The 25323-nt window shown below is 44.2% G+C and overlaps 2 protein-coding genes across 3 annotated transcripts in view; one reads left to right on the top strand and one right to left on the bottom strand.

The window, feature by feature from the left end:
* Positions 1-679: 679 nt before the first annotated feature.
* LOC120024192 (DNA-binding protein inhibitor ID-2-like) lies at positions 680-2984 on the top strand. 2 transcript variants are annotated; one of them, XM_038968379.1, is made up of 3 exons: positions 680-1113; positions 1604-1667; positions 2556-2984. In XM_038968379.1, exons 1-2 carry the CDS (start codon positions 715-717, stop codon positions 1646-1648), a joined length of 444 nt encoding a protein of 147 aa, XP_038824307.1. In that variant the 5' UTR covers positions 680-714; the 3' UTR covers positions 1649-1667; positions 2556-2984. The 2 variants fall into 2 exon arrangements, with proteins under 2 accessions (XP_038824307.1, XP_038824306.1); XM_038968378.1 differs by having other exon boundaries at positions 2541-2984.
* Positions 2985-3525: 541 nt separating this feature from the next.
* The window catches only part of LOC120024186 (kinase D-interacting substrate of 220 kDa B-like), a 61292-nt gene continuing 39494 nt past the window's right edge, over positions 3526-25323 (bottom strand). Inside the window, exons 21-29 of the mRNA XM_038968368.1 lie at positions 20631-20775; positions 19321-19483; positions 17654-17832; positions 17136-17371; positions 16427-16552; positions 11704-11841; positions 9308-9406; positions 8806-9036; positions 3526-6911 (exon numbers count right to left, since the gene is read on the bottom strand). Of these exons, the coding sequence (XP_038824296.1) occupies positions 5724-6911; positions 8806-9036; positions 9308-9406; positions 11704-11841; positions 16427-16552; positions 17136-17371; positions 17654-17832; positions 19321-19483; positions 20631-20775 (2505 nt within the window). The 3' untranslated portion in view covers positions 3526-5723. The remainder of the gene's footprint in view (positions 6912-8805; positions 9037-9307; positions 9407-11703; positions 11842-16426; positions 16553-17135; positions 17372-17653; positions 17833-19320; positions 19484-20630; positions 20776-25323) is intronic.

The following is a 25323-nucleotide window of genomic DNA, read 5'->3' as shown; positions in this document are numbered from 1 at the left end:
AGGGCTGCTGTGAATTGGATGTCGTCACAGCGCTGGCGCCAGGGAGTCGGTAGAAGTGGGAGCTTGCGGCGATGCAGGCAACTCGCAGCTACTGCAGTGTGTGTGTTGAGCTCTGTTGTGCCAAGCCATCATCCGATTGGGTTCAACTTGGTACAGTGGGAAAGAAATTGAGAAACTGAGCATAGCTTAACGCATTGTGAAGTAAACTCACTCCAGATGAGCTAGTGGCCACGAAACCCTGCAATTTCCCTCTATGGAAAATAATATAGACTAACAATAGCTGGAACTTGGAAATGTAATAGATGGTAAAACATCAAACTTAATTGTATCTGCGTAATTATGAGGTAGCCTACATTCGGCACATGGATGTGCCTTCATTTAGATCAGAAATACAGACTCAGATGACTTCAAAACAGATTTTCACAAGGGCCCGCCAACCTCATCTCGCAGGTAACAGAGAAGAGCATCACTTTAGTGCGCGCCTTCACATAACTTGCTCAAGAATGCGGAAAATATGGGAGGGATGTAAAATATCTACCGCATTTAAACCAATACTGTTGCTTGGGATAGTGATTGACACTCCTAGATAGCCAATTGACGTGCATTTCGGCCTGATGTGCGACAAGCCCCGTTCACGAGCCTTTATAAGAACAATTGACAGCGTGCTGACTGATTGTACACGGCGAAGACTGGCCTAAAATACCGGTTTCTTTCATGCATAATATCTTATCACACTCAACTGTCGTCATGAAAGCAATAAGCCCGGAGCGGTCTATGAGGAACAACATCTCCAACTCGTCGGAACATACCCTCGGCATCTCCCGGAGCAAGAGCCCGATGGATGACCCTCTGAGTCTGCTGTACAATATGAACGACTGCTACACAATGCTGAAGGAACTCGTGCCCAGCCTCCCACAGAACGGGAACGTCAGTAAAATTGAGATATTGCAGCATGTTATAGACTATATCTTGGACCTTCAGATTGCACTGGACTCTAGCTCGTCCCTCTCCAGCTGCCAACATCAGCAGCAGCGACTGGGACAGGGACAGGCAGCATCACCCAGGAATCCCCTAGCAACCATCAACTCAGACATCAGCCTCATCACCTTTCAGGTAAAAATAGAATCGAATAGCTTTATTTTTTCAATTAGAGGACTTCTGTTTTGGAGTGGTTCAGAAAAAGAAATAGACGAAACCATAGTAGGCTACACAGATTCTAGCGTGTTCAATTGGAATTCCTATATTTTAATAGATCCCCTAAATCCTATGACATGTATAGTTTTAATGTGGCCTAGGTAATATATGTTTATATGAGAAAAAAATAAAATATATGTTTATATGCTTACTTTAATTAAAGGCTTTTAGAATATATCTATTTTTTACATTATTTCCAAGCAGTCTGCCTATTTGGCTTCTCATAAAGCTTTTGCATTTGACTATGTGCCACTGTTGGTTATTGTACACATGACAGCTTGGTGGTGAATGAATGTAGCATCAGCCCAATAGAGACCATACCACTGCAACTGTACTAACTCAGCAATGCCAGGAGCCTCTCTCTGTAAATGGTGATATTTAACAGTGGTTGTCTTGCCTGTTTTTACAGTCAACTGACCACTTCCCCAAAGGGACAGAGACTCATGACAGCTAAACTCTCCTTCACTGACTGGGTAAGTGTTTCCTTACTGCCATTATTGTATCCATCATTTCTATTTGGAATGGTCATTTTGTTCATTAGGAGAAAACAAGCTGCGCTCAAATGGGTCCAAACTACACTGTCCCGATAGGAGAATGCTTTTTGGTTCCAGGTCCAACCCTCTGTGGAAAGATAGAACCTTTTGGGTTCTATCTTCTACCTGGGACCAAAAAGGGTTCTTCAAAGGGTTCTCCTATGGGGACAGGCAAAATACTCCTTTTTAGATTCTAGATATCGCCTTTTTTTGTGTATAAAGTCATGGATACTTGGTATAAGTTGCTCTTTGAAAAGTGTAGTCTATGTGAAGTGTTATATTGTTGACTTGACTAAGATATGACATCACTGTAGATGGAATAACCTATCATGAAATAATAGTCTCTGGCTACATAAGACAGACTGGCTACTCCAGTCAGTGGTTGTGGGTTCTGAAAACTACCAGTCTGTAGATAATTTGCAGAGAGGAAAAGCAGGCGCCAGCCAGCATCATTATAGCTATAGTATAGATCCATTCCCACGTTGTACTTAGAGGTTGACAGGATGTTGCTTATTCCTCCGTTGACGCCTCCATCTGGTGCTCAGGGATTGCCCAGTATTTCAGTGTTTGCATCCCAAATAGCACCATATTTTCTATGTAGTGCCCTAAGGGCCCTGGTTAAAAGTAGTGCACTACATAGGGAATAGGGTGCCATATGAGACATACCTCACCAGTATTTCAGTGTTTGGTTAAAGTAGAAAAAGAAGTGTGTCTTCTTCTCAGGCGCCAGTCTGACTGTCCAGTTCCCCGTCTGTCCTTTAGCCTTGCTTCTCTTTAAACACGACCCTCTTTTCACTTCCCAATCTCTTACAGTTGTGTTTTAAACAGGACCTCATGTTCCCCTCCAATGGCTGGCTGGATTTCCGCTTGATTTAACTTTCATTTGTCTTCCTAAAAGGAGATGTGTGTTGTTTTTACTTTTTATTTATCTACTGGCCTGGCTGATATCTTTTCTTCCAACTGAAGAATGATTCCTCAACAACGATGGGAAGACAACGACAGACTGACTGAAATTACAGTATTGAAACAAGATATCTTTCCACAAGAGGAGATAGCCTTTTCTTTTGGAAGTGGCACATTACTACAGACAGACTAATGGTCAGTCGATGTATATAAAATGTTAAGACAAAATCATGCCTGTATAGTAGCTGATTTGTTGCAGAGAATATAAAGATGCATTTTATTGTACTGCGGCTTTCAAAGAAATGTTGTAAATTGCACTTTTATACAATAATAAAGTATATTCCTTATACTGTACATTATGTTAATATCCATATTACCTGACCTATTTCAATCTTTTAAATTACTGTCACTGTACTTTCTCTTACATCAAAGGATGTTGCAACTTCCCTTTATATTGCTTTTAAATGTATCTGAATAGAGTGAGATTTATTAGGAAGACGATATCACAAGGCTCAATGCATTGCAGTTACTAATCTTATCTAGTTATCCAGGATGGTGTGCTGGCGTGCCCAGATCCATCTAGTCACTCACTGGTGGTTCTCTGTAGCACAGTTGGTAACGCATGGCACTTGCAACTCTAGGATAGTGGGTTCGATTCTCGGGATCAACCATATGTTAAACAATTTATGCACGCATGACTCTTAAGTCGCTTTGGATGAGAGCGTCTGCAAAATGGCACATAATATTACATATTATGGCACATACTATTTTTGCATGGGGGAGCACGCCTCCTGCTGGCCGACGTTAAGAAGGAACTGCTATATGAAAGTATGAGAATACTTAGTGGTTCATACGTATAAATTCTCTGTGAGAACATACAAGAGGCTAGACTGTAGAAGGTCAACAACCAGGTTTTATTTTTCAGTCAGATAATGTCTGACGGCACCATTCACTTCTTTCCCTTCATAGATAGAATATCTCGTGTTCTTCTCCCACATGGTTATCATCCGACTGGTTAAGACACCATACAACATCACAGTGCATGCAACACATAGGAGAGCACTCTGACATTGCACTGATATTTGCAAACTCATTTAGGCATGCAATGTACAGTTCATTAGGTACGCATGCAACACCAATCTTTACTGTAGCCAGATTTGTGAATCGGACGCCATTAAGTGTACATTTCATATCTGCTTAATTAAAATGTATTTAAATGGCATCGGATTCACAAATGGGGCCTCTACTATTGGCCTCTACTACGTTAAGGGAGGAGACAGGCCCTGACAACATGTAATAAACCAAATAACTTTACAACCACTGTTCATTACAAAGCAGCATACATACAGTCCCATGTATCATATGGCGAAGAGTCAGCAACTGAATTTTGCAGCGATCAATAACTTTTTCAGAAGATTACTTCTCTATTATTGTCACATATTAGTGTCAACGTCCCTCCCTTTTATCCAACACTTTTGTTCGTGTTGGCAGGAGATGCGTCCCAAATGGCACCCTATTCCACCGATAGCGCACTACTTTGGACCAGGGCCCATAGGAAGGTAAAATAGGTAAAAGCCCTGTGGCTTTTGCAATGAGATGAATAGTTCAGTTGATTCTCCTCCATGTCATTTGCTGAGACACGACAAAAACAGATCCCACACACAATTTTGTTCATTTGGCTCACGTGTTCATATGCATTCATTCTTCATCTATACCAGGTATCTTCTCTTTTACCCACCCACAAGCTCAATACATCACTTGTTGACACACATAGGCAGCAGCAGCTAATATTAACACTGTTGAGGCATGCTTGTAGCCTGGTCCCAGATCTGTTTGTGCTCTTGCCAGCTCCATTGCTCATTGTCAAGCCATTGGCATGACAAGGAGTTGGCGAGATGGCACAGACAGACTGACACCCAGGCTACCATGCTTGTTGTAGTGCAAAATAATAAACAGATAGTTAGTCACTGTACGTAGGTAGTTAAGTTTTCAATTATACTGCACTGTAAAAAATGGGACGGCGCTGTTAAGTGCTTTTACTGATTGGAATGATCGAAATTTACGCTTTGGTTCATTCAATCTGTTCTATCAATTTGTCTGAAATCAAATAACTAATTCGTCAGATCAATGTGATTTTTTTATTTGAATGAAAGCTTCTAAATTGCTTTCCACACCTCATGCACATCGAATAGCGGTAGGGGCAATGTAGCGGCGGCAGCCTATCAGAAGAGTTGCCGAGGCGTGGCTTATTGGGGGGCGCGTGGCTTTCAGTTGGTTATTTTTGCCCACCCCTGAGAGTGAATGTCATTCCAGTTGAGGTGGTCTATTGTATTTGTCATCTGTAATGACACTAAAGCGCCTGATAACGTTTCTATGTGACGGTAGCCATTGCTTGGTTATGATATTGTGGTTCCTAAATGTAAAGGTCTTTAGTTTGGAAAAATTATTTTAAAACATCTTATTTTTTTAGGTTGTTGATTTAAATTGCTTGTAACACAATTTAATACATTTGGAAAGGTAATTCCAAAGTAAAAAGTGAACTAGGAACAAGACGAAAAAAATTGGATGTATTGTCATTAAATATTTGTTGTATTTGTTATATTAAGTTTAACCAAAGGGGAAATGTAGGTTTAGTGTTGAAATAAACAGGCTACAACTTCAAATATAATGAAATATAACAGTTGGCATTGAATCATATATTTGTCATAATAATGTTGTTGTTTTTACCAGAGGTGAAGTAAATTAGGTTGATCTAAAGATAATTTGTTTTACAGTGTACGTAGCTAGCTACCTTCACCTCTAGAGAATATCAAGCCGGTTAGTAGAGGTCACTTCACTTCACTTTAGACAATACAAATACAGAGTACAACATCTCAGTGAGCTACCTTCACCAGGCTACCTCCTGTAACAGAATGTGAGGTTGCCAGATCAGCCTGGTTTAACAAGGCTATCTACTTAGTGCACACCAAGCACGAACATCATTTATTTACCCATTTAGCTAGCTACGGTACCTTGCTACGCATGCATTGTCAGATTACCACACCAAACATCTACTGACTAAGTGCTCTCCTGGGTATGAGATGGGCAGGGGGCTCACAGGATGCTCTCGCGCTCCTCTCCGAAAGTGACGGTGTCGGAGGACACGGTGGTGATCTCCGGAGGATCCCCGGGGTTCAGCCCCCTCTTCAGGTGCACCACGCGCACGTTCTCGTTGTGCGGGCCGGGCTTGGTGGTGGTACTGGTGGTGCTGGAACCCGTGGAGACGATGACCTCGCTGATGGAGGAGGAAGTAGGGGTGGAACAGGTGGTGTCGGTGGACCCCACTGGAGCCCTCTGTCCCTGGCAACGCTGCTGGTCGTTGGTGTTGTTGTTGAGGGTGGTGTTGCTGGGCGTGCGGTTGAGGTTGTAGCTCTTGGATAAGGGCCAGCTCTCTTCGGGGCTGCTGGCCAGCAGGCTGCACTGGTCCTCGGAGCAGATGGACATGCGGGCCACAGCTGAGTCCTGGAGACCACTCAGGCTGCTGGGCAGACCCCTCTTACTGGCCGCCCGGCTCTGGCTGTCCTCCTGCTCCAGCTCGATCAGGTTGGCCTGCTCCAGCTGGGACAGGTCAGCCTCCTCGTCCTGCAGGGAGTGGTTGGGCGAGCTCTCGTTGGAGCGCATGCCGGAGTCAGAAGAATCCTTCTTATCCAGCATGGCGTCAGACAGGTATTCTTTACCCTTAGCCAGAGCCAGGGAGGATGCTTTGGGGTCACCTGGCTTTTTCGCGTCCCCCAGGAGAGGAGCGTCGGAGTTCTCTGAATCCTCGTCGTCGCTGGTGAGCTTCTGGTAGGGCAGCCCGCCGGTCTTCATCTTGAGGTCGGCTGCTCCCTGGAACAGGCCGCTCCCCCGGTCACTGGACCCGGGCGCCTTGCGTCCGAGCAGGGTCTTGGAGGAGCCATGGGGGTCCTGCTTCTCGTCCTCCTCTGTGATGGGGTCCAGGGAGGCTTCGGCGGTGGTGAAGTCCGGGGCATCCACGGCGGGAAGCTTGGAGGTGCTTCTCTTGGTGGTAGCCTTGTCCTTGGTTTTGTCCTCGGAGCTGGCGGAGGTCATGAACTGGTTGGGGTGGGGCTGGACGGGCTTCTCTCCCCCGCCTCCGCCCACCTCCAGCGTGGCCATCTGGGCGATGTACTCCTGGTAGGCGTTGCGGTACTCCGACTGCTGCTTTTCCGTCAGCTTGACGATGTCGTTGGACGACTCCTGGGAGTTGAGGCTGGACATGCTGGGGGTACGGTGGGTGGGGGCCTGGGGAGGGGGACATGGAACATTGCATCTCCTAGATCTGTGGTCTAAGTACATATGTAGGCTATCATTTGGTTTACATACAGGCCAACGGCTTAATTCATGGTTCTGTACATATACAGTACTAGTGCAAAGTTTGGACACACCTACTCGTTCAAGGGTTTACCTTTATTTGACTATTTTCTACATTGTAGAATAACAGTGAAGACATCAAAACTATGAAATAACACATGGAATCATGTCATAACCAAAAAAGTGTTAAACAAAACAAAATATATTTGAGATTTGAGATTCTTCAAATAGCCACCCTTTGCCTTGATGACAGCGTTGCACACTCTTGGCATTCTCTCAACCAACTTCATGAGGTAGTCACCTGGAATGCATTTCAATTAACAGGAATGTCTTATTAAAAGTTAGTTTGCGCATTTGAGCCAATCAATTATGTTGTGACAAGGTAGAGGTGGTATACAGAAGATAGCCCTATTTGGTAAAAGACCAGGTCCATATTATGGCAAGAACAGCTCAAACAAGCAAAGAGAAATGGCAGTCTATCATTACTTTAAGACATGAAGGTCAGTCAATCCAGAAATTTTTAAGAAAGTTTCTTCAAGTGCAGTTGCAAAAACCATCAAGCACTATGATGAAATTGGCTCTCATGAGGACCGCCACAGGAAAGGAAGACCCAGAGTTACCTCTGCTGCAGAGGATAAGTTCATTAGAGTTACCAGCCTCAGATTGCAGCCCAAACAAATGCTTCACAGAGTTCAAGTAACAGACACATCTCAACATTAACTGTTCAGAGGAGACTGAGTTAATCAGGCCTTCATGGTCAAATTTCTGCAAAGAAACCACTACTGAAAGACAACAATAAGAGGAGGAGACTTCCTTGGGCCAAGAAACACGAGCAATGAACATTAGACCGGTGGAAATCTGTCCTTCGATCTAATTTGAGATTTTTGGCGGGGGAGAGAAGCCCGTCCAGCCCCACCCCAACCAGTTCATGACCTCCGCCAGCTCCGAGGACAAAACCAAGGACAAGGCTACCACCAAGAGAAGCACCTCCAAGCTTCCCGCCGTGGATGCCCCGGACTTCACCACCGCCGAAGCCCCCCTGGACCCCATCACAGAGGAGGACGAGAAGCAGGACCCCCATGGCTCCTCCAAGACCCTGCTCGGACGCAAAATTTGAGATTTTTGGTTCCAACCGCCATGTCTTTGTGAGACGCAGAGTAGGTGAACGGATGATCTCTGCATGTGTGGTTCCCACCGTGAAACATGGAGGAGGAGGTGTGATGGTGCTTTGCTGGTGACACTGTCTGGGATTTATTTAGAATTCAAGGCACACTTAACCAGCATGGCTACCACAGCATTCTGCAGCGATGCGCCATCCCATCTGGTTCGCACTTAGTGGGAATAGAGTGCTGCATCAGATGACCTGGCCTGGGATGGTTTGGGATGAGATGGTTTGGGATGAGTTGGACCGCAGAGTGATGGAAAAGCAGCCAACAAGTGCTCAGCATATGTGGGAACTCCTTCAAGACAGTTGGAAAAGCATTCCTCATGAAGCTGGTTGAGAGAATGCCAACAGTCAGCAAAGTTGACATCAAGGCAAAGGGTGGCTACTTTGAGGAATCAAAAATATAAACATATTTTGATTTGTTTAACACTTTTTTTGGTTACTACATGATTCCATATGTGTTATTTCATAGTTGTGATGTCTTCACTATTATTCTACAATGTAGAAAATAGTAAAAATTAAGAAAAACCCTTGAATGAGTAGGTGTCCAAACTTTTGACTGGTACTGTACATAGCTACACAATTCTAGTCTTTCTGTCAACGTAATATAATGACGCAACATAGACCTCTCTACAATGGAAGAGACCACCAGTCACTCACCATCCATGTGTTGTTGCTATGCCTGGGAGGCTCGTCCAGTCCCACATTGCTCAGTTCCTCAAAGCTCAGGTTGAAGCTGTACATGGGTGAGTTGGCGTCGAGGTTGGCGGCACCGGCATGGGGCGGGGCGACCTGGCGCCTCGGTTCCCCGTGGCCCACCACACTGCTGTCCACCTCGCTGGGAGCCTCCTCATGAAGCACCTGGCTCTCCACGTGACGCATCTCCAACACCTAGAGGAAGAGGAGGAAGAGGAAGAAGAAGCGAGAGAAGGCAGAAGAGTAGGAGGGAAAGGAAGAAGAGGAAGAGGAAGAGAAAGTAGAAGAGGAAGAGAGAAAGAAGAAAAGAAAGGAACAATGCACCGATCTCTAAATACGGCTGGGCTAAATAGTAATTACTGGGTTAAGAAGTGCTTGATAACAGCAGTGTCCAGTGTTAAAGCTATTGGTAAATCCACTACAAAACAAAATAACAGGAAAGAGGCAAAGTTAGGGTTAAACTCACAGTTCCTCTGAAGAGCTGCCAGTCTCCAAAGTTCATTTTCATTTCATTCTTCAGCTCATCAATGTTGCACTGGGTCAGAACTCTGCCATTCACATTAGCCTGAGAGACAAAGAGGAGAATGAGACAAGGAAGAGGAGGTTAATGGTAGAGAGAGAGAGAGAGAGAGAGAGAGAGAGAGAGAGAGAGAGAGAGAGAGAGAGAGAGAGAGAGAGAGAGAGAGAGAGAGAAGGTTAATGGTAGAGAGAGAGAGAGAGAGAGAGAGAGGAGGTTAATGGTAGAGAGAGAGTGCGAGAAGGTTAATGGTAGAGAGAGAGAGAGAGAGAGAGAGAGAGAGAGAGGAGGTTAATGGTAGAGAGCGAGAGAGAGAGGAAGTTAATAGTAGCGCGAGAGAGAGGAGGTTAATGGTAGAGAGAGAATGGAGGTTAATGGTAGAGAGAGAGTGGAAGTTAATGGTAGAGAGAAAGAGAGGAGGTTAATGGTAGAGCGAGAGAGGAGGTTAATGGTAGAGAGAGAGAGAGAGAGTGGAGGTTAATGGTAGAGAGAGAGAGAGAGTGGAGGTTAATGGTAGAGAGAGTGGAGGTTAATGGTAGAGAGAGAGTGGAGGTTAATGGTAGAGAGAGAGAGAGAGTGGAGGTTAATGGTAGAGAGAGAGTGGAGGTTAATGGTAGAGAGAGAGAGAGGAGGTTAATGGTAGAGAGAGAGTGGAGGTTAATTGTAGAGAGAGAGAGTGGAGGTTAATGGTAGAGAGAGAGAGAGAGTGGAGGTTAATGGTAGAGAGAGAGTGGAGGTTAATGGTAGAGACAGAGAGTGGAGGTTAATGGTAGAGAGAGAGTGGAGGTTAATGGTAGAGAGAGAGTGGGGGTTAATGGTAGAGCGAGAGAGAGGTTAATGGTAGTGCGAGAGAGAGAGAGTGGAAGTTAATGGTAGAGAGAGGGAGAGGAGGTTAATGGTAGAGAGAGAGAGTGGAAGTTAATGGTAGAGAGAGAGAGTGGAAGTTAATGGTATAGAGAGAGAGTGGAGGTTAATAGTAGAGAGAGAGAGAGAGTGGAGATTAATGGTAGAGAGAGAGAGTGGAGGTTAATGGTAGAGAGAGAGAGTGGAGGTTAATGGTAGAGAGAGAGAGTGGAGGTTAATGGTAGAGAGAGAGTGAGAGAGAGTGGAGATTAATGGTAGAGAGAGAGAGGCGGTTAATGGTAGAGAGAGAGGAGGTTAATGGTAGAGAGAGAGAGAGGAGGTTAATGGTAGAGAGGAGGTTAATGGTAGAGAGAGAGAGAGAGAGAGTGGAGGTTAATAGTAGAGAGAGAGAGAGAGTGGAGATTAATGGTAGAGAGAGAGAGTGGAGGTTAATGGTAGAGAGAGAGAGTGGAGGTTAATGGTAGAGAGAGAGAGTGGAGGTTAATGGTAGAGAGAGAGTGAGAGAGAGTGGAGATTAATGGTAGAGAGAGAGAGGCGGTTAATGGTAGAGAGAGAGGAGGTTAATGGTAGAGAGAGAAAGTGGAGGTTAATGGTAGAGAGAAAGTGGAGGTTAATGGTAGAGAGCGAGAGTGGAGGTTAATGGTAGAGAGAGAGAGTGGAGGTTAATGGTAGAGAGAGAGAGTGGAGGTTAATGGTAGAGAGAGAGAGTGGAGGTTAATGGTAGAGAGAGAGGGTGGAGGTTAATGGTAGAGAGAGAGAGTGGAGGTTAATGGTAGAGAGAGAGAGTGGAGGTTAATGGTAGAGAGAGAGGGTGGAGGTTAATGGTAGAGAGAGAGGGTGGAGGTTAATGGTAGAGAAAGAGAGTGGAGGTTAATGGTAGAGAGAGAGGGTGGAGATTAATGGTAGAGAGAGAAAGTGGAGGTTAATGGTAGAGAGAGAGTGGAGGTTAATGGTAGAGAGAGAGGGTGGAGGTTAATGGTAGAGAGAGAGGGTGGAGGTTAATGGTAGAGAGAGAGTGGAGGTTAATGGTAGAGAGAGAGGGTGGAGGTTAATGGTAGAGAGAGAGGGTGGAGGTTAATGGTAGAGAGAGAGTGGAGGTTAATGGTAGAGAGAGAGGGGAGGTTAATGGTAGAGAGAGAGGGTGGAGGTTAATGGTAGAGAGAGAGAGTGGAGGTTAATGGTAGAGAGAGAGAGAGAAGGTTAATGGTAGAGAGAGAGAGAGAAGGTTAATGGTAGAGAGAGAGAGAGAAGGTTAATGGTAGAGAGAGAGAGAGGAGGTTAATGGTAGAGAGAGAGAGGGAGAGGAGTTTAATGGTAGAGAGAGAGGAGGTTAATGGTAGAGAGAGAAGGTTAATGGTAGAGAGAGAGAGAGAGGTTAATGGTAGAGAGAGAGAGAGAGAGGAGGTTAATGGTAGAGAGAGAGGAGGTTAATAGTAGAGAGAGAGGAGGTTAATGGTAGAGATCTCTCTCTCTCTGCTCACCTTCTTAATGGTGGCAGTGTACTGGGCCAGCATGCTCTGGTCGATACCCTCGATCTGTTTGACACGTTCACACACTGTGTCTGTGTTCATGGAGCTCAGGAGGATGGCCGGGGTCCCCGACACCACCGAGGCTGAACCCTGACACACACAACCAGGTCCAGAACACACCGTCAACGACCAGATAGAGGAGTCAACCAACAGGTAAAACATGGCTTATTGGTTAATACAGTATGGCTACATTTGATGGAGGTCAAGATTACATTTCTCAAAGTTATCATGTGCTGTACTCATCAATAGTAACCCTCCTCCCATTTGAGTAGAAATGCAGTGATACAAAATATAATAGAATTGGAATTCCATGCTGAAACACTGTTGAAATCTGCAAAGGTAACACAGGAAGGCCCAGTGAAAGGGGAGAGCAACATGAGAAGAACGTAGGCGACATAAAGCATCAGTAGGTATGAGAGAACTACAATATGATTTCATCTACAATGGGTTGTTGATGAGAGTGGAGCTACCCTGAGGGTGAGTACAATATGATTTCATCTACAATGGGTTGTTGATGAGAGTGGAGCTACCCTGAGGGTGAGTACAATATGATTTCATCTACAATGGGTTGTTGATGAGAGTGGAGCTACCCTGAGGGTGAGTACAATATGATTTCATCTACAATGGGTTGTTGATGAGAGTGGAGCTACCCTGAGGGTGAGTACAATATGATTTCATCTACAATGGGTTGTTGATGAGAGTGGAGCTACCCTGAGGGTGAGTACAATATGATTTCATCTACAATGGGTTGTTGATGAGAGTGGAGCTACCCTGAGGGTGAGTACAATATGATTTCATCTACAATGGGTTGTGGATGAGAGTGGAGCTACCCTGAGGGTGAGTACAATATGATTTCATCTACAATGGGTTGTGGATGAGAGTGGAGCTACCCTGAGGGTGAGTACAATATGATTTCATCTACAATGGGTTGTTGATGAGAGTGGAGCTATCCTGAGGGTGAGTACAATATGATTTCATCTACAATGGGTTGTGGATGAGAGTGGAGCTACCCTGAGGGTGAGTACAATATGACAATGGGGTTAATAGAGGTTAGGTCCAAACCAAACATTGTCAGTGAGTGGATGAGAGAATACTGTAGGGTTAAAAAAAAAACATGGATGTAATCTGTGACATCACTTCCTGCTATCTACTGTTACTACTAGGCTACTCACTAGTTAGACCATACACTCTTAGAAAAAAGGTTTCTAAAAGGGTTCTTCGGCTGTCTCCCCATAGGAAAACCTCTCTGTGGACCAGGTTCTACATGGAACCAAACAGGTCCTCCCCTAGTACCAGAAAGGGTTCTACAAAGTGTTATCCTATGGGAATAGCCGAAGAACCCTTTAAGGTTCTAGATAGCACCTTTTTGTCTAAGAGTGTAGAAATAGAATCACTAGAACAAGCCCCTCAGACCATTGACTTGACTTGAATGAGGATGTCTGTTCTAGTAATTAACCGGTAAGTGATATACACCCAGTATCACAGTAACTTTGAGTATGGATAGAATGTACACATGGTGCAGGATTATTATTCACTTTTCAAACAGGTTAGTTTTAGGTCTTTATGAAACCACAGGCACAGGCTATATGTTCAATGCCACTGACTCAGAGTAGGAGGGCGGTCTTCATAAGACATGTCCACTTTGATGAGGTGGAAGAGGGTGGGGTGTATGAGGGTTTAGGTAAGGAGAGTTCAGCTAGAAGGGCCAGACAAAATCAAATGTTTGAAATGCTTATAGAGACTTGTACAAGTGTTACAAATCTACAATGTATCTTACAAAGTTACAAAACATCTGTAATTGTAAATAGGTCTTAAATAGTATGACAGAAGCAGATCAAAGATTTCACTAGTCAGCGGCCTTGTAGCATCACTTAGTGCCCTAACAAGGGAGCAACACTAGTGTCACATAACCAGGTTTTCAGCTACTATACTGGATGTGTAGTTTTTTGCTGGCGTGAGCAGAATACACGCCACTTTATCAAGTGTTCTTGGGTGTGAGCCACGTGACAAAAAAAATATTTATAAACTGGTGGTTCGAGCCCTGAATGCTGATTGGCTGAAAGCTGTGGTATATCAGAGGTATGACAAAACAGTTATTTTGACTGTTCTAATTACATTGGTAACCAGTTTATAATAGCAATAAGGCACCTTGGGGGTTTGTGATATTTGGCCAATATACCACGGCTAAGGTCTGTATCCAGGCACTCTGTGTTGCGTCGTTCATAAGGACAGCCCTTAGCCGTGGTATATTGGCCATATACCACACCTCCTCGGGAACCAGAGCTGAGGCGTACCACTTCCACCCAGGTTTCATTGACATGAATGGGAGCTTCTTGCGCTCTGCAAAAAGGTATTACTCCAGTGTAGCATGCCTGTAACTCCTAGTTCCCATTCAAGAGAGTGGGCTAGAGTTTCCAATGTGCATGATGGGATTACAGAGGTCAGATCCCTTCCGAAGGGGGTGAGTTTGTCGGTCTAGGTCTAGTTAGGAGGAGTTAGAGAAAACGTCTGAATGGATTCAGTACCTGCTTCTTTTTCAAAGACGGTACCTTAAACTGCTTGGAGGGAGGAGAGAGAACGAGAGGTGGAGAGAAACAGATGGAAAGGTGAGGAGGGAGTGGCTACAGCAGGTTTTCATCAGAGAGGGATGTGAGGAGAGAACATTAGGAAGACACACAGATGCCAACATTATCGTCTTAGAGGAGAAAAAAACATTAGGGAGACATACATATCTTCAAGACAAGACATTGAGAGAGAGAGAGAGGAGAGAGAGGGGAAGAGAGAGGAAGAGAGAGAGAAAGGAAGAGAGTGGAGAGAGAGTGGAGAGAGAGAGTAGAGCGAGAGAGAGAGAGAGAGAGAGAGGAAGAGAGTGGAGAGAGAGAGAGAGAGAGGAAGAGAGTGGAGAGAGAGGAAGAGAGTGGAGAGAGAGGAAGAGAGTGGAGAGTGAGGAAGAGAGTGGAAGAGAGTGGAGAGAGAGGAAGAGAGTGGAGAGAGAGAGAGGAAGAGAGTGGAGAGAGAGAGAGTGGAAAGGGAGAGAGAGAGAAAGAGAGTGGAGAGAGAGAGAGAGAGAGAGAGAGAGAGAGAGAGAGAGAGAGAGAAAGAGAGTGGAGAGAGAGAGAGAGAGAGAAAGAGAATGGAGGGAGAGAGAGAAAGAGAATGGAGGGAGAGAGAGAGAGAGAATGGAAGAGAGTGGAGAGAGAGAGAGAGAGAGAGAGAGAGAGAGAGAGAGAGAGAGAGAGAGAGAGAGAGAGAGAGAGAGAGAGAGAGAGAGGAAGAGAGTGGAGAGAGAGAGAGGAAGAGAGTGGAGAGAGAGAGAGAGAGAGAGAGAGAGGGCATGCCTTCATTGTGAGGATGAGAATAATGTTTTTGATGTCTCTGCGGCGTTCAGTGTTTTTTTGGACAGTTGGATGCTGTAATAGCAGGGTCAATGTTTCTGTGTTTCTAGTTTCTCTGTGTGTTTGTGTCTGTGTACAGAGCTCTAAATTATAATTTTTCATTGGTAGCACTGGTGCTCCCAAATTAAAAAAGTTAGGAGCACCACATGAAATCTAGGAGCACCACATGAAATCTAGGAGCACCACATGAAATCTAGGAGCATATACAGCATACACAGCCTATATCGGGCTTATATGAATTCTAGCTGCTTTTGAAGCACATGTTGAGCCCTAGAAACTAACATGTAACATTGTAAAGAAATTAGGTTATTATAAAAGCTACAATTTTGATAGGAATAACTGTCATTGAAATGACAAAATACTATGTGTAATAATAGGTTTCTACATTGTGTTAAAGCTCGATTTTCCTATTGAGATGGATTACATTGAACAGTGTACACTGTCTCTTAAAAACGTCCGATTTGTGATGACAACACGCAAGAGATATGTAATTCATTCATTGCTATGATCATTGATCTCCTGAAGAAGCTGTCCCTTTTCCTATTGGTGACCCCAAATGTTTGGATATACTGGTAAAGTTACCAGGTTGTTAGCTAGCTAGCCAATGAGGTAATATGACTGAACAATGTGTAAACAAGTGGTTAACGCACAAGTAGTTTTACAACGGCCCACGACATGGTTTATGAATGTAAAAGTCGGTCCCGGCGATTTGCTACAGATACAAATGTTGCCCCGGTAATATGGGTCAAATCTTTTGACCTGGTTGGGCTAGAAGCAAGCCGTTTTCTCTGTAGTAATGGTGCAACCATAACCCTATCGAATCAGCTGTTTTCTCTAGGGCACTCATACACTTTCAGTACAGGGAAGCCTTATCACTACAACAATTATCTGGGAGATTTGTTTCCTAGTCGCACAGTGCTTTCAAAATAAAACTACTGGTCGCACAGAAAAATATTTTGTGGGATATGAGACCAAACTCGGTTGCACTTTAGAGCCCTGTCTGTGTGTGTGTCTGTGTGGGAGGTTGGATGTCTGACAAAGAAAGAGAAAGGGAGAGTGGAAGCATGTTTCTGCAATAGGGGGTGGGTTATCTGGTGAGATGAACATCTCTGATAGAATCCGAATCGGAATGTTCTGATGTTCAAACAACCCAAATCAGAAGGTTCAAACAAGCATATATAAGCTAATGAAATTTGAAAGGAAAATCATTTCTCTCTCTATAACATGGTTATACATCCATTCTAGATGAACTATCTCTACTCACTACCTCTAATACTTACGAGTCCACTGCTCGGATCCCGGGGAAAGCCACTTTTAAGTGGGAATGGGCGTGGTGGAGGAGCATGAACAGGGAAACTGCCCACATACTGGCGTGGCAGCTGGTAAACATGATGGGGAAAATATGGCTGGAGGGAGGGGAATACCAGGGAGAAAGGAAACACATTTACCATGGGGTGAAATAAATAAAAAATACAACACTTAAATATGAAACCAGCGTAACAATTGAGGTGTCTGAGATATTATGAAATACAGACTGAAGCAAATTAAACAGCAACAGCATGTCAAATACATACATACATGCGTACTTAGTGTACGTATGTATGAATGTATGTATCTATGTACAAACAAGGGGTCACACAGTACAAACACCTCATGTTACAGCACAGAGACTTCAACTTAAATGGGAACTATAAATAACAAGACAGCTCTGCAAATTATAAACCAGAATTGTCCCACAAAGTGAGAAGGGGGACGATAACAAGGTGGGAAATGTAAGGAATGTGTTGAGGTTCAAAGCCCTTTGTTTGATTACAGAGGCCGTCAGTGATCGCCTACCAGGCAGCATATGACTGAATGAGTTAACTGACACGAGCCAGACGATCTACAAGTGAAACTTTGGTCATTCCGTTTGGAACCAGGCCCTTCTCAGTCCTATATAGAATAGCAATGTCCTTGGCGACATGAGGGTGTTCTTTCTCATACACTCACCCTGTTATAGAAGGGGTGCTGGGGGCCAGCCATACCACTGTAGTTGCTGCTGTGGGGCGGTGGGGACACCAGCCCTGGGGGGTTGAAGTGCCCGTTGAAGGAGATGGAGGGGGAGCAGGCGGACATGCCTGACTGCTGGCTGTAGACTGAGGTGGGGCGGGGAGCGGCTTCCTGCAGGGGCAGGCTGGGATAGGTCACTGCTCTGATGCTCATCTGTTCCCTGGCAGCACGCACGTCTGGGGGGAAAGAAGAGACAGACAGGTAAAGAGAAATGTGTCATTAAATGTTATAATGTAATTTATAATGTAAAGTCCGGAAAAAAAGTTGGATCTGCACATAGACATGAAACCATAATGACTAACTCATCTGACAAATTCATGATACATTCCAAAATCTGCAAGTTGTTATTCAAGTTGGAAAGAGAATGGATGCCTGCATAATAATACCAAAACGTATTGGAATTATTTGTGTGGAACCCTGATTATTCGGTGACACAAACAGAAATATGCTCTCCTCACCTGCGATGATCTCTCGTAGTTTGGGGTCGAGGTTGACGGTGCAGGGTAGGAAGGTTTTGATGTCGCGCGCATTGAGGACAGGTGTCCGAGAGGAGAGGAACACCTCGAAGCTACGCACATCCCCATCAATCTCCAACAGGGGCTCCACGTCTTTAGTGGTCGGAATGTTCTTGGAGATCCTAAAACACCAGAGGTTAGACTGAAGCCTAATGAAGACAAGCGAGGAAAGAGCTATAGCTCTTCTACACTGAAAGGTTGCTTCTTTAGTTTGACATTTTTCGCAGCTGACCAACAATAAAATGTAAATACAAAAACATACATAAAATATATCTATATCCAAAAACAGGGAATAAATTGCAATGAAGAAAATGTCATTTTCCTTTCTAAAAATAATGATTCTGTGAGCTTCATGGATTAGAGTCTTTTGAATGACATATTATTGTATTTGGAGTGACAATGAAGGACATTTGAATCATTCAGGGGCAAAAACGTGAATAGAACATAAGTCATTATTTATATTTGGCAACACCCTTTTACACACGAAAAACCACCCAACTTTATTTTGCAGCGACTAAGCTTCTGTCTGAGAAGTAACTGACATTAAAATACAATAATCCAACCAATGGGATGCAATTATAATGACGATTCAACCAATTAAACTAATCCTTATTGCCCAGTGAATAATCTGACTGTTTCATCACGTCAGAGATTTGTGTGTTCCAAATGGCACCCTGTTCCCTATATAGTGCACTACTCTTGTACAAAAGGAAAAGAAAGGGGGATACCTAGTCAGTGGTACAACTAAACGCATCAACTGAAGGGGGATACCTAGTCAGTGGTACAACTAAACGCATCAACTGAAATGTGTCTTCTGCATTTAACCCAACCCCTCTGAATCCGAGATGTGCTGGGGGGGGCTGTCTTAAATCGACATCCATGTCATCGGTGCCTGGGGGAACAGTAGGTTAACTGCCTTGCTCAGGGGCAGAACGACAGATTTTTACCTTGTCAGCTCAGGGATTCGATCCAGCAACCTTTCAGTTCCTGGCCCAATGCTCCTACCCACCAGGCGACCTGCCGTAGTGCACTATATAGGGAATAGGGTGCCATTTGGGATGTACCTCTCTCACTGGATCAGTGGGAGTAAATGTATTCTTTCTTCGATAATAACTTTTCCACTGTGTCTTTTTGTGAAAATGTAGTTCTTCTTTGGCCTCACATTTTCAGACAGATCATTCAAAATGAAATAAAACCCTCTCTCACGCAACTAAACAGTTCCTAAGTTCTATAATTAGGACAGGTGTTTCAAGAAGACATTTTAAGGTTGGGAAAGGGGGTTGGGGATCTACAGCATGCATACCTCTGCTAGATGGTCTTGAGGGTGGCCCAGTTTTATAGGGGTAGAGGGGGACTACAGTATATTACCTCTGCTAGATGGTCTTGAGGGTGGCCCAGTTTTATAGGGGTAGAGGGGGACTACAGTATATTACCTCTGCTAGATGGTCTTGAGGGTGGCCCAGTTTTATAGGGGTAGAGGGGGACTACAGTATATTACCTCTGCTAGATGGTCTTGAGGGTGGCCCAGTTTTATAGGTGTAGAGGGGGACTACAGTATATTACCTCTGCTAGATGGTCTTGGATGTAGTTTTACGGGGTCTCTACATTACCTCTCGTAGATAGTCTTGAGGGCGGCCTGGTCAGGGATGCCTTCAGTCTCCTCCAGGAACAAGATGAGCCAGGAGGTCCTGTAGGGCCAGGTCTCAGTAAGGTTGATCCACGATGCCAGGCGGTCCCAGTTAAACATAATCTGATTTGCCCTCAGCAGACGACCTATAGACAGACCAGCATTGTGTAAGTCAGACTGGACAAAACTAACATGCTTTCCTCAATAAAATTCATCCATAATCTGTATGGTTCATTGTGGTTCATGTAGTAAACTCAGTGGGTAAACTTGTGGTAAACAAAGTGTGTGTGTTAGTTTAGGATTTTCATAAATGACATCCCTAATTTAAAACGTCGATACCAGAAGGGGTGTGTGGCTAAAAGGCACTATAGGCGTCTCTCTCCAGAATGCGCTTTGTGCACATTCATTGTTTCATTGTGTGAATTGTTTGCCCTTTTTCTTCATGTTTATTTTTTTATATATTTTGCTTCAGCATGCATAGAAGTACAAATGTGCACTGTGCACAAATGTAGGCCTATAAAAGTTCCCATTTGGGTATGTCTGATAGTAGGCCATTTCTTTAACTCAACACCACTTATGACCAGCCGAGCCTCTCAAAGTATTTATTTTGTCACCACACACAGAAAGCCAACAGAGTGTTGTACATCCATTGTGAATGACCATAGTTCCTCACTGTATTTGAAAAATCTTTCCAATATCAGACTTCTCGATGGGCTTAAGTAACCTCTGCGCCTTGGTGTGAAATAGCAACATATTGCTGATCCCATATCTCCAGTGGAAACGTCATAAAATAGGCTATCTGAACACTTCTCTGAACACAAATACAGCTGTGTCTGGGAAACAGTGAGGGCCCAGTTGAAACAATGTTGCAAGTTCACTATAGCTCAAGCCAGACAGAGAGAGGCAGCGGAGAGAGATTAATGCTATTGACTGAACCAAATGCCATGCGTAGCAAATGTGATTTATAGAGGATATATTTTCATCAGGATATTTTCTTCTTCAAATATAATTTTGGATCTGGTTGATATTTCACATATTTTCAGCAGATCCGAGGTCCATGGCCACCGAGCGTGATCCGACCCGGGATCCAAGGGTCAACTACAGAAATGTGGATCCGACCTGTTCGTATCTCAGGTAATCGGGTTCGGGTATATCTGTGAAGACCTCTAGTGTGTGTGTCTGTGTGTGCGCATGTGCATGCGTACATGCGCACATGTGGGTGTGCATGTGTGTGTAGGTGTGTCCATACGTGTGTGTGGACGCGTGAGTCAACGTGGGTGTGTGTTGACCCACCTGTGACAGAGACGATGTTGAGCAGCCTCCTCATGGTCTGGGGGCTGATGTCACTGAACCAGTCTTCTGTCACCAGCAGCTTGCTCAGGTCAAAGGACATCTGCCGTGTCACAGTCCTCTGCATCTGACGTCGCCGGTACGTGTCCTATGCAGAGACATATGGTTGGGAGGTATCCAGATTACCATACCGGGGTGTAGGGTATTACCGGAAGTGCACAAAAGGGGCGCTATTTACAAAAATATATATAACAGTAACATATATTATAATAATAGATATATGGTTGGGCATTATATACACAGTTCATTCGGAACATATTCAGATGCCTTCACTTTTTCCACATTTTGTTACGTCACAGCCTTATTCTAAAATTGATTACAACTTTTTTTCACAATCAATCTACACACAATAACCCATAATGACAAAGCGAAAACAGGTTTATAGAACTGTTTGCAAATTTATGAAAAAAATATTTAAAAAATACCTTATGTACATAGGTATTCAGACCCTCTGCTATGAGACTCAAAATGGAGCTCAGGTGCATCCTGTTTCCATTGATCATCCTTGAGATGTTTCTACAACTTGATTGGAGTCCACCTGTGGTAAATTCAATTGATTTGGAAAGGCACATACCTGTATATATAAAGGTCCTACAGTTGACAGTGCATGTCAGAGTAAAAACCAAGCCATGAGGTTGAAGGAATTGTCCGTAGAGCCCCTGACACTGGATTGTGTCAAGGCACAGATCTGGGGAAGGGTACCAAAAATATTCTGCAGCATTGAATGTCCCCAAGAACACAGTGGCCTCCATCATTCTTAAATGGAAGAAGTTTGGAAGCACCAATACTCTTCCTAGAGCTGCCCGTCCAGCCAAACTGAGCAATCGGGGGAAAAAGGCCTTGGTCAGGGAGGTGACAAAGAACCCGATGGTCACTCTGACCGAGGAGAACCTTCCAGAAGGACAACCATCTCTGCACCACTCCACCAATCAGGCCTTTATGATAGTAGAGTGGCCAGACGGAAGCCACTCCCCAGTAAAAGGCACATGACAGCCTGTTTGGAGTTTGCAAAAAGGCACCTAAAGAATCTCAGACCATAAGAAACAACATTCTCTGATCTGATGAAACCAAGATTTAACTATTTGGTCCGAATGCCAAGCGTCACGTTTGGAGGAATCCTGGCACCATCCCTAAAGTGAAGCATGGTGGTGGCAGCATCATGCTGTGGGGATGTTTTTCAGCGGCAGGGACTGGGAGACTAGTCAGGATCGAAGCAAAGATGAACAGAGCAAACTACAGGGAGATCCTTGATGAAAACCTGCTCCAGAGTGCTCAGGACCTCAGATTGGGGCGAAGGTTCACCTTCCAACAGGACAATGACCCTAGGCACACAGCCAAGACAAAGCAGGAGTGGCTTCGGGACAAGTCTCTGAGTGTCCTCGAGTGGCCCAGCAAGACCCCGGACTTGAACCCAATCTAACATCTCTGGAGAGACCTGAAAATAGCTGTGCAGTGATGCTCCCCATCCAACTTGACAGAGCTTGAGTGGATCTGCAGAGAAGAATGGGAGAAACTCCCCAAATACAGGTGTGCCAAGCTTGTAGTGTCAAACCCAAGAAGACTCAAGGCTGTAATCGCTGCCAAAGGTGCTTCAACAAAGTACTGAGTAAAGGGTCTGAATACTTACGTAAATGTGATATGTTTTTAATTTTTAATAAATTAGCAAACATTTCTAAAAACCTGTTTTTGCTTTGTCATTATGGGGTATTGTGTGTAGATTGATGAGTAAAAAAAAACAATTTAATACATTTTAGAATAAGGATGTAACGTAACAAAATGTGGAAAAAGTCAAGGGGTCTGAATACTTTCTGAAGGCACTGTACTGTATATGTATTTCTGGGGGAGGGGGATGCACAAAACAACAGGGATCTTGATCCACGAGGGGATTGAATGTCTCTGCTGTAACCAAGAAACTTGCTCTTGACATCAAGCCACTTGGAACATCACACCGTCGTCTATAAACGGTATATCGCCCAAGCTTACACAGAGCAAACACATATTAACATTATATTAACGCATGAGAGGAAACAATCAGATACGGTTTGCTGTTTACACAGTGTTAAACTGTCACATGTAATATAGCATGATATAGATATATATATATATATAAACTGGGTGGTTCGAGCCCTGAATGCTGATTGGCTGACAGCCGTGGTTTATCAGACCATATACCACGGGTATGACAAAGCATTTATTTTTACTGCTCTAATTATGTTGGTAACCAGTTTATAATAGCAAATAGGCACCTCTGGGGTTTATGTTAGTGAGCATTTCTCCTTTGCCAAGATAATCAATTCACCTGACAGGTGTGGCATATCAATAAGCTGATTAAAAAGCATGATCATTACACAGGTGCACCTCGTGCTGGGGACAAAAGGCCACTCTAAAATGTGCAGTTTTGTCACACAACACAATGACACAGATGTCTCAAGTTTTGAGGGAGCGTGCAATTGGCATGCTGACTGCAGGAATGTTCACCAGAGCTGTTGCCAGAGAAATTTATGTTAATTTCTCTACCATAAGCCACCTCCAACAGCATTTTAGAGAATTTGGCATTACGTCCAACTGGCCTCACAACCGCAGACCACGTGTTATCACTCCAGCCCAGGACCTCCACATCCAGCTTCTTCACCTGCGGGATCGTCTGAGACCAGCCACCAAGACAGCTGATGCAACTGTGGGTTTGCATAAACTGTCAGAAACTGTCTCAGGAAAGCTCATCTGCGTGCTCATCATCCTCACCAGGGTCTTGACCTAACTGCAGTTCGTCGTTGTAACAGACTTCAGTGGGTGAATGCTCACCTTTGATGGCCACTGTCACGCTGCAGAAGTGTGCTCTTAACAGATGAATCCCGGTTTCAACTGTACCGAGCAGATGGCAGACAGCGTGTATTTCGTTGTGTGGGCAAGCGGTTTGCTGATGTCAACGTTGTGAACAGAGTGCCCCATGGTGGTGGTGGGGTTATGTTATGGGTATGCATAAGCTGCTGACAATGAACACAATTGCATTTTATCGATGGCAATTTGAATGCACAGAGATTCCGTGACGAGATCCTGAGGCCCAATGTCGTGCCATTCATCCGCCGCCATCACCTCCTATTTCAGCACAATAATGCACGGCCCCATGTTGCAAGGATTTGTACAAAGTTCCTGAATGCTGAAAATGTCTGTTCTTCCAAGGCCTGCATACTCACCAGACATGTCACCCATTAAGCATGTTTGGGATGCTCTAGATCGACGTGTACGACAGCGTGTTCCAGTTCCCGCCAATATCGGTGTCAGAGGAAGGCCCCAAAAATTGTCAAAGACTCCAGCCCCCCTAGTCATAGACTGTTCTCTCCTACCGCACGGCAAGCAGTACCGGAGCACCAAGTCTAGGTCCAAGAGGCTCCTTAACTGCTTCTACCCCCAAGCAATAAGACTGATGAATCAAATGGCCCCCCAGACTTTTTGCATTGACACCCCCCCCTGTTTTTACACTGCTGCTACTCGCTGTTTATTATCTATGCATAGTTGTTACTTTACCCCTACCTACATGTACAAATTACCTCGACTAACCTTTATCCTTGCACATTGACTCTGTACCGGTACCCCTTGTATATAGCCTTGTTATTGTTATTTTGTGTTACTTTTTATTTGATAATTTATTTTATTGAGTAAATATTTTAACTCTTAACTCTATTTTCTTAAAACTGCATTGTGATTAAGGGCTTGTCAGTAAGCATTTCACGGTAAGGTCTACTACACCTGTTGTATTCGGAGCATGTGACAAATAACATTTGATTTGATATCCAGCAACAGCCATTGAAGAGGAGTGGGACAACATTCCAAAGGCCACAATCAACAGCCTGATCAACTCTATGCGAAGACGTGTCGCGTTGCATGATGCAAATGGTGGTCACACCAGATACTGACTGGTTTTCTGATCCACACCCCTACCTTTTTATTTGAAGGTACCTGTGACCAACAGATGCATATCTGTATTCCCAGTCATGTGAAATCCATAGATTAGTGCCTAATTTATTTGCTTATATGAACTGTAACTCAGTAACCTCACTAATGCTCTTGTGGCTGAATGGAAGCAAGTCCCTGCACCACTGTTCCAACATCTAGTGGAAAGCCTTCCCAGAAGAGTGGAGGCTGTTATAGCAGCAAAGGGGGGACCAACTCCATATTAATGCCCATGATTGCGCACAATTTTGGAATAAGATGTTCGACGAGCAGGTGTCAACATACTTTTGGTCATGTAGTGTACTTATATTTCAAAAGTAGAGAAAATGGGAATATAATGGAAAAATTTGACAAATTGAGTCTGAGATTTGGCATAGGTCCTTGAGTACATAACACCTGGGGTCTCAATAGAATAAGAGGGGCTTGTGTTTAAGGTTAAAGGAGTAATCTGCAGTTATATAACAAAGCGTGACCCGGCTACTGTTTTGGTAAAAAAGCTGAAGGATGGGGCTGGAGAAATGTAACCACTCTCAAATTCATAGACAGAGCTATGGATACAAGGACAGACCATCCATGACATCAAAAGTATAGTTTTAACCCTGATTTGAGGCTATACAGTGTTTGTTTACATTTACGTTGTTTGCAAACATTGGGTTCTCATGGAGTGTGACAGTTGAACTAAACT

The sequence above is a fragment of the Salvelinus namaycush genome, chromosome 29 (assembly GCF_016432855.1).
Source record: "Salvelinus namaycush isolate Seneca chromosome 29, SaNama_1.0, whole genome shotgun sequence".
NCBI lineage: Eukaryota > Metazoa > Chordata > Actinopteri > Salmoniformes > Salmonidae > Salvelinus > Salvelinus namaycush.
This window is presented reverse-complemented; position numbering and strand designations above follow the sequence as displayed.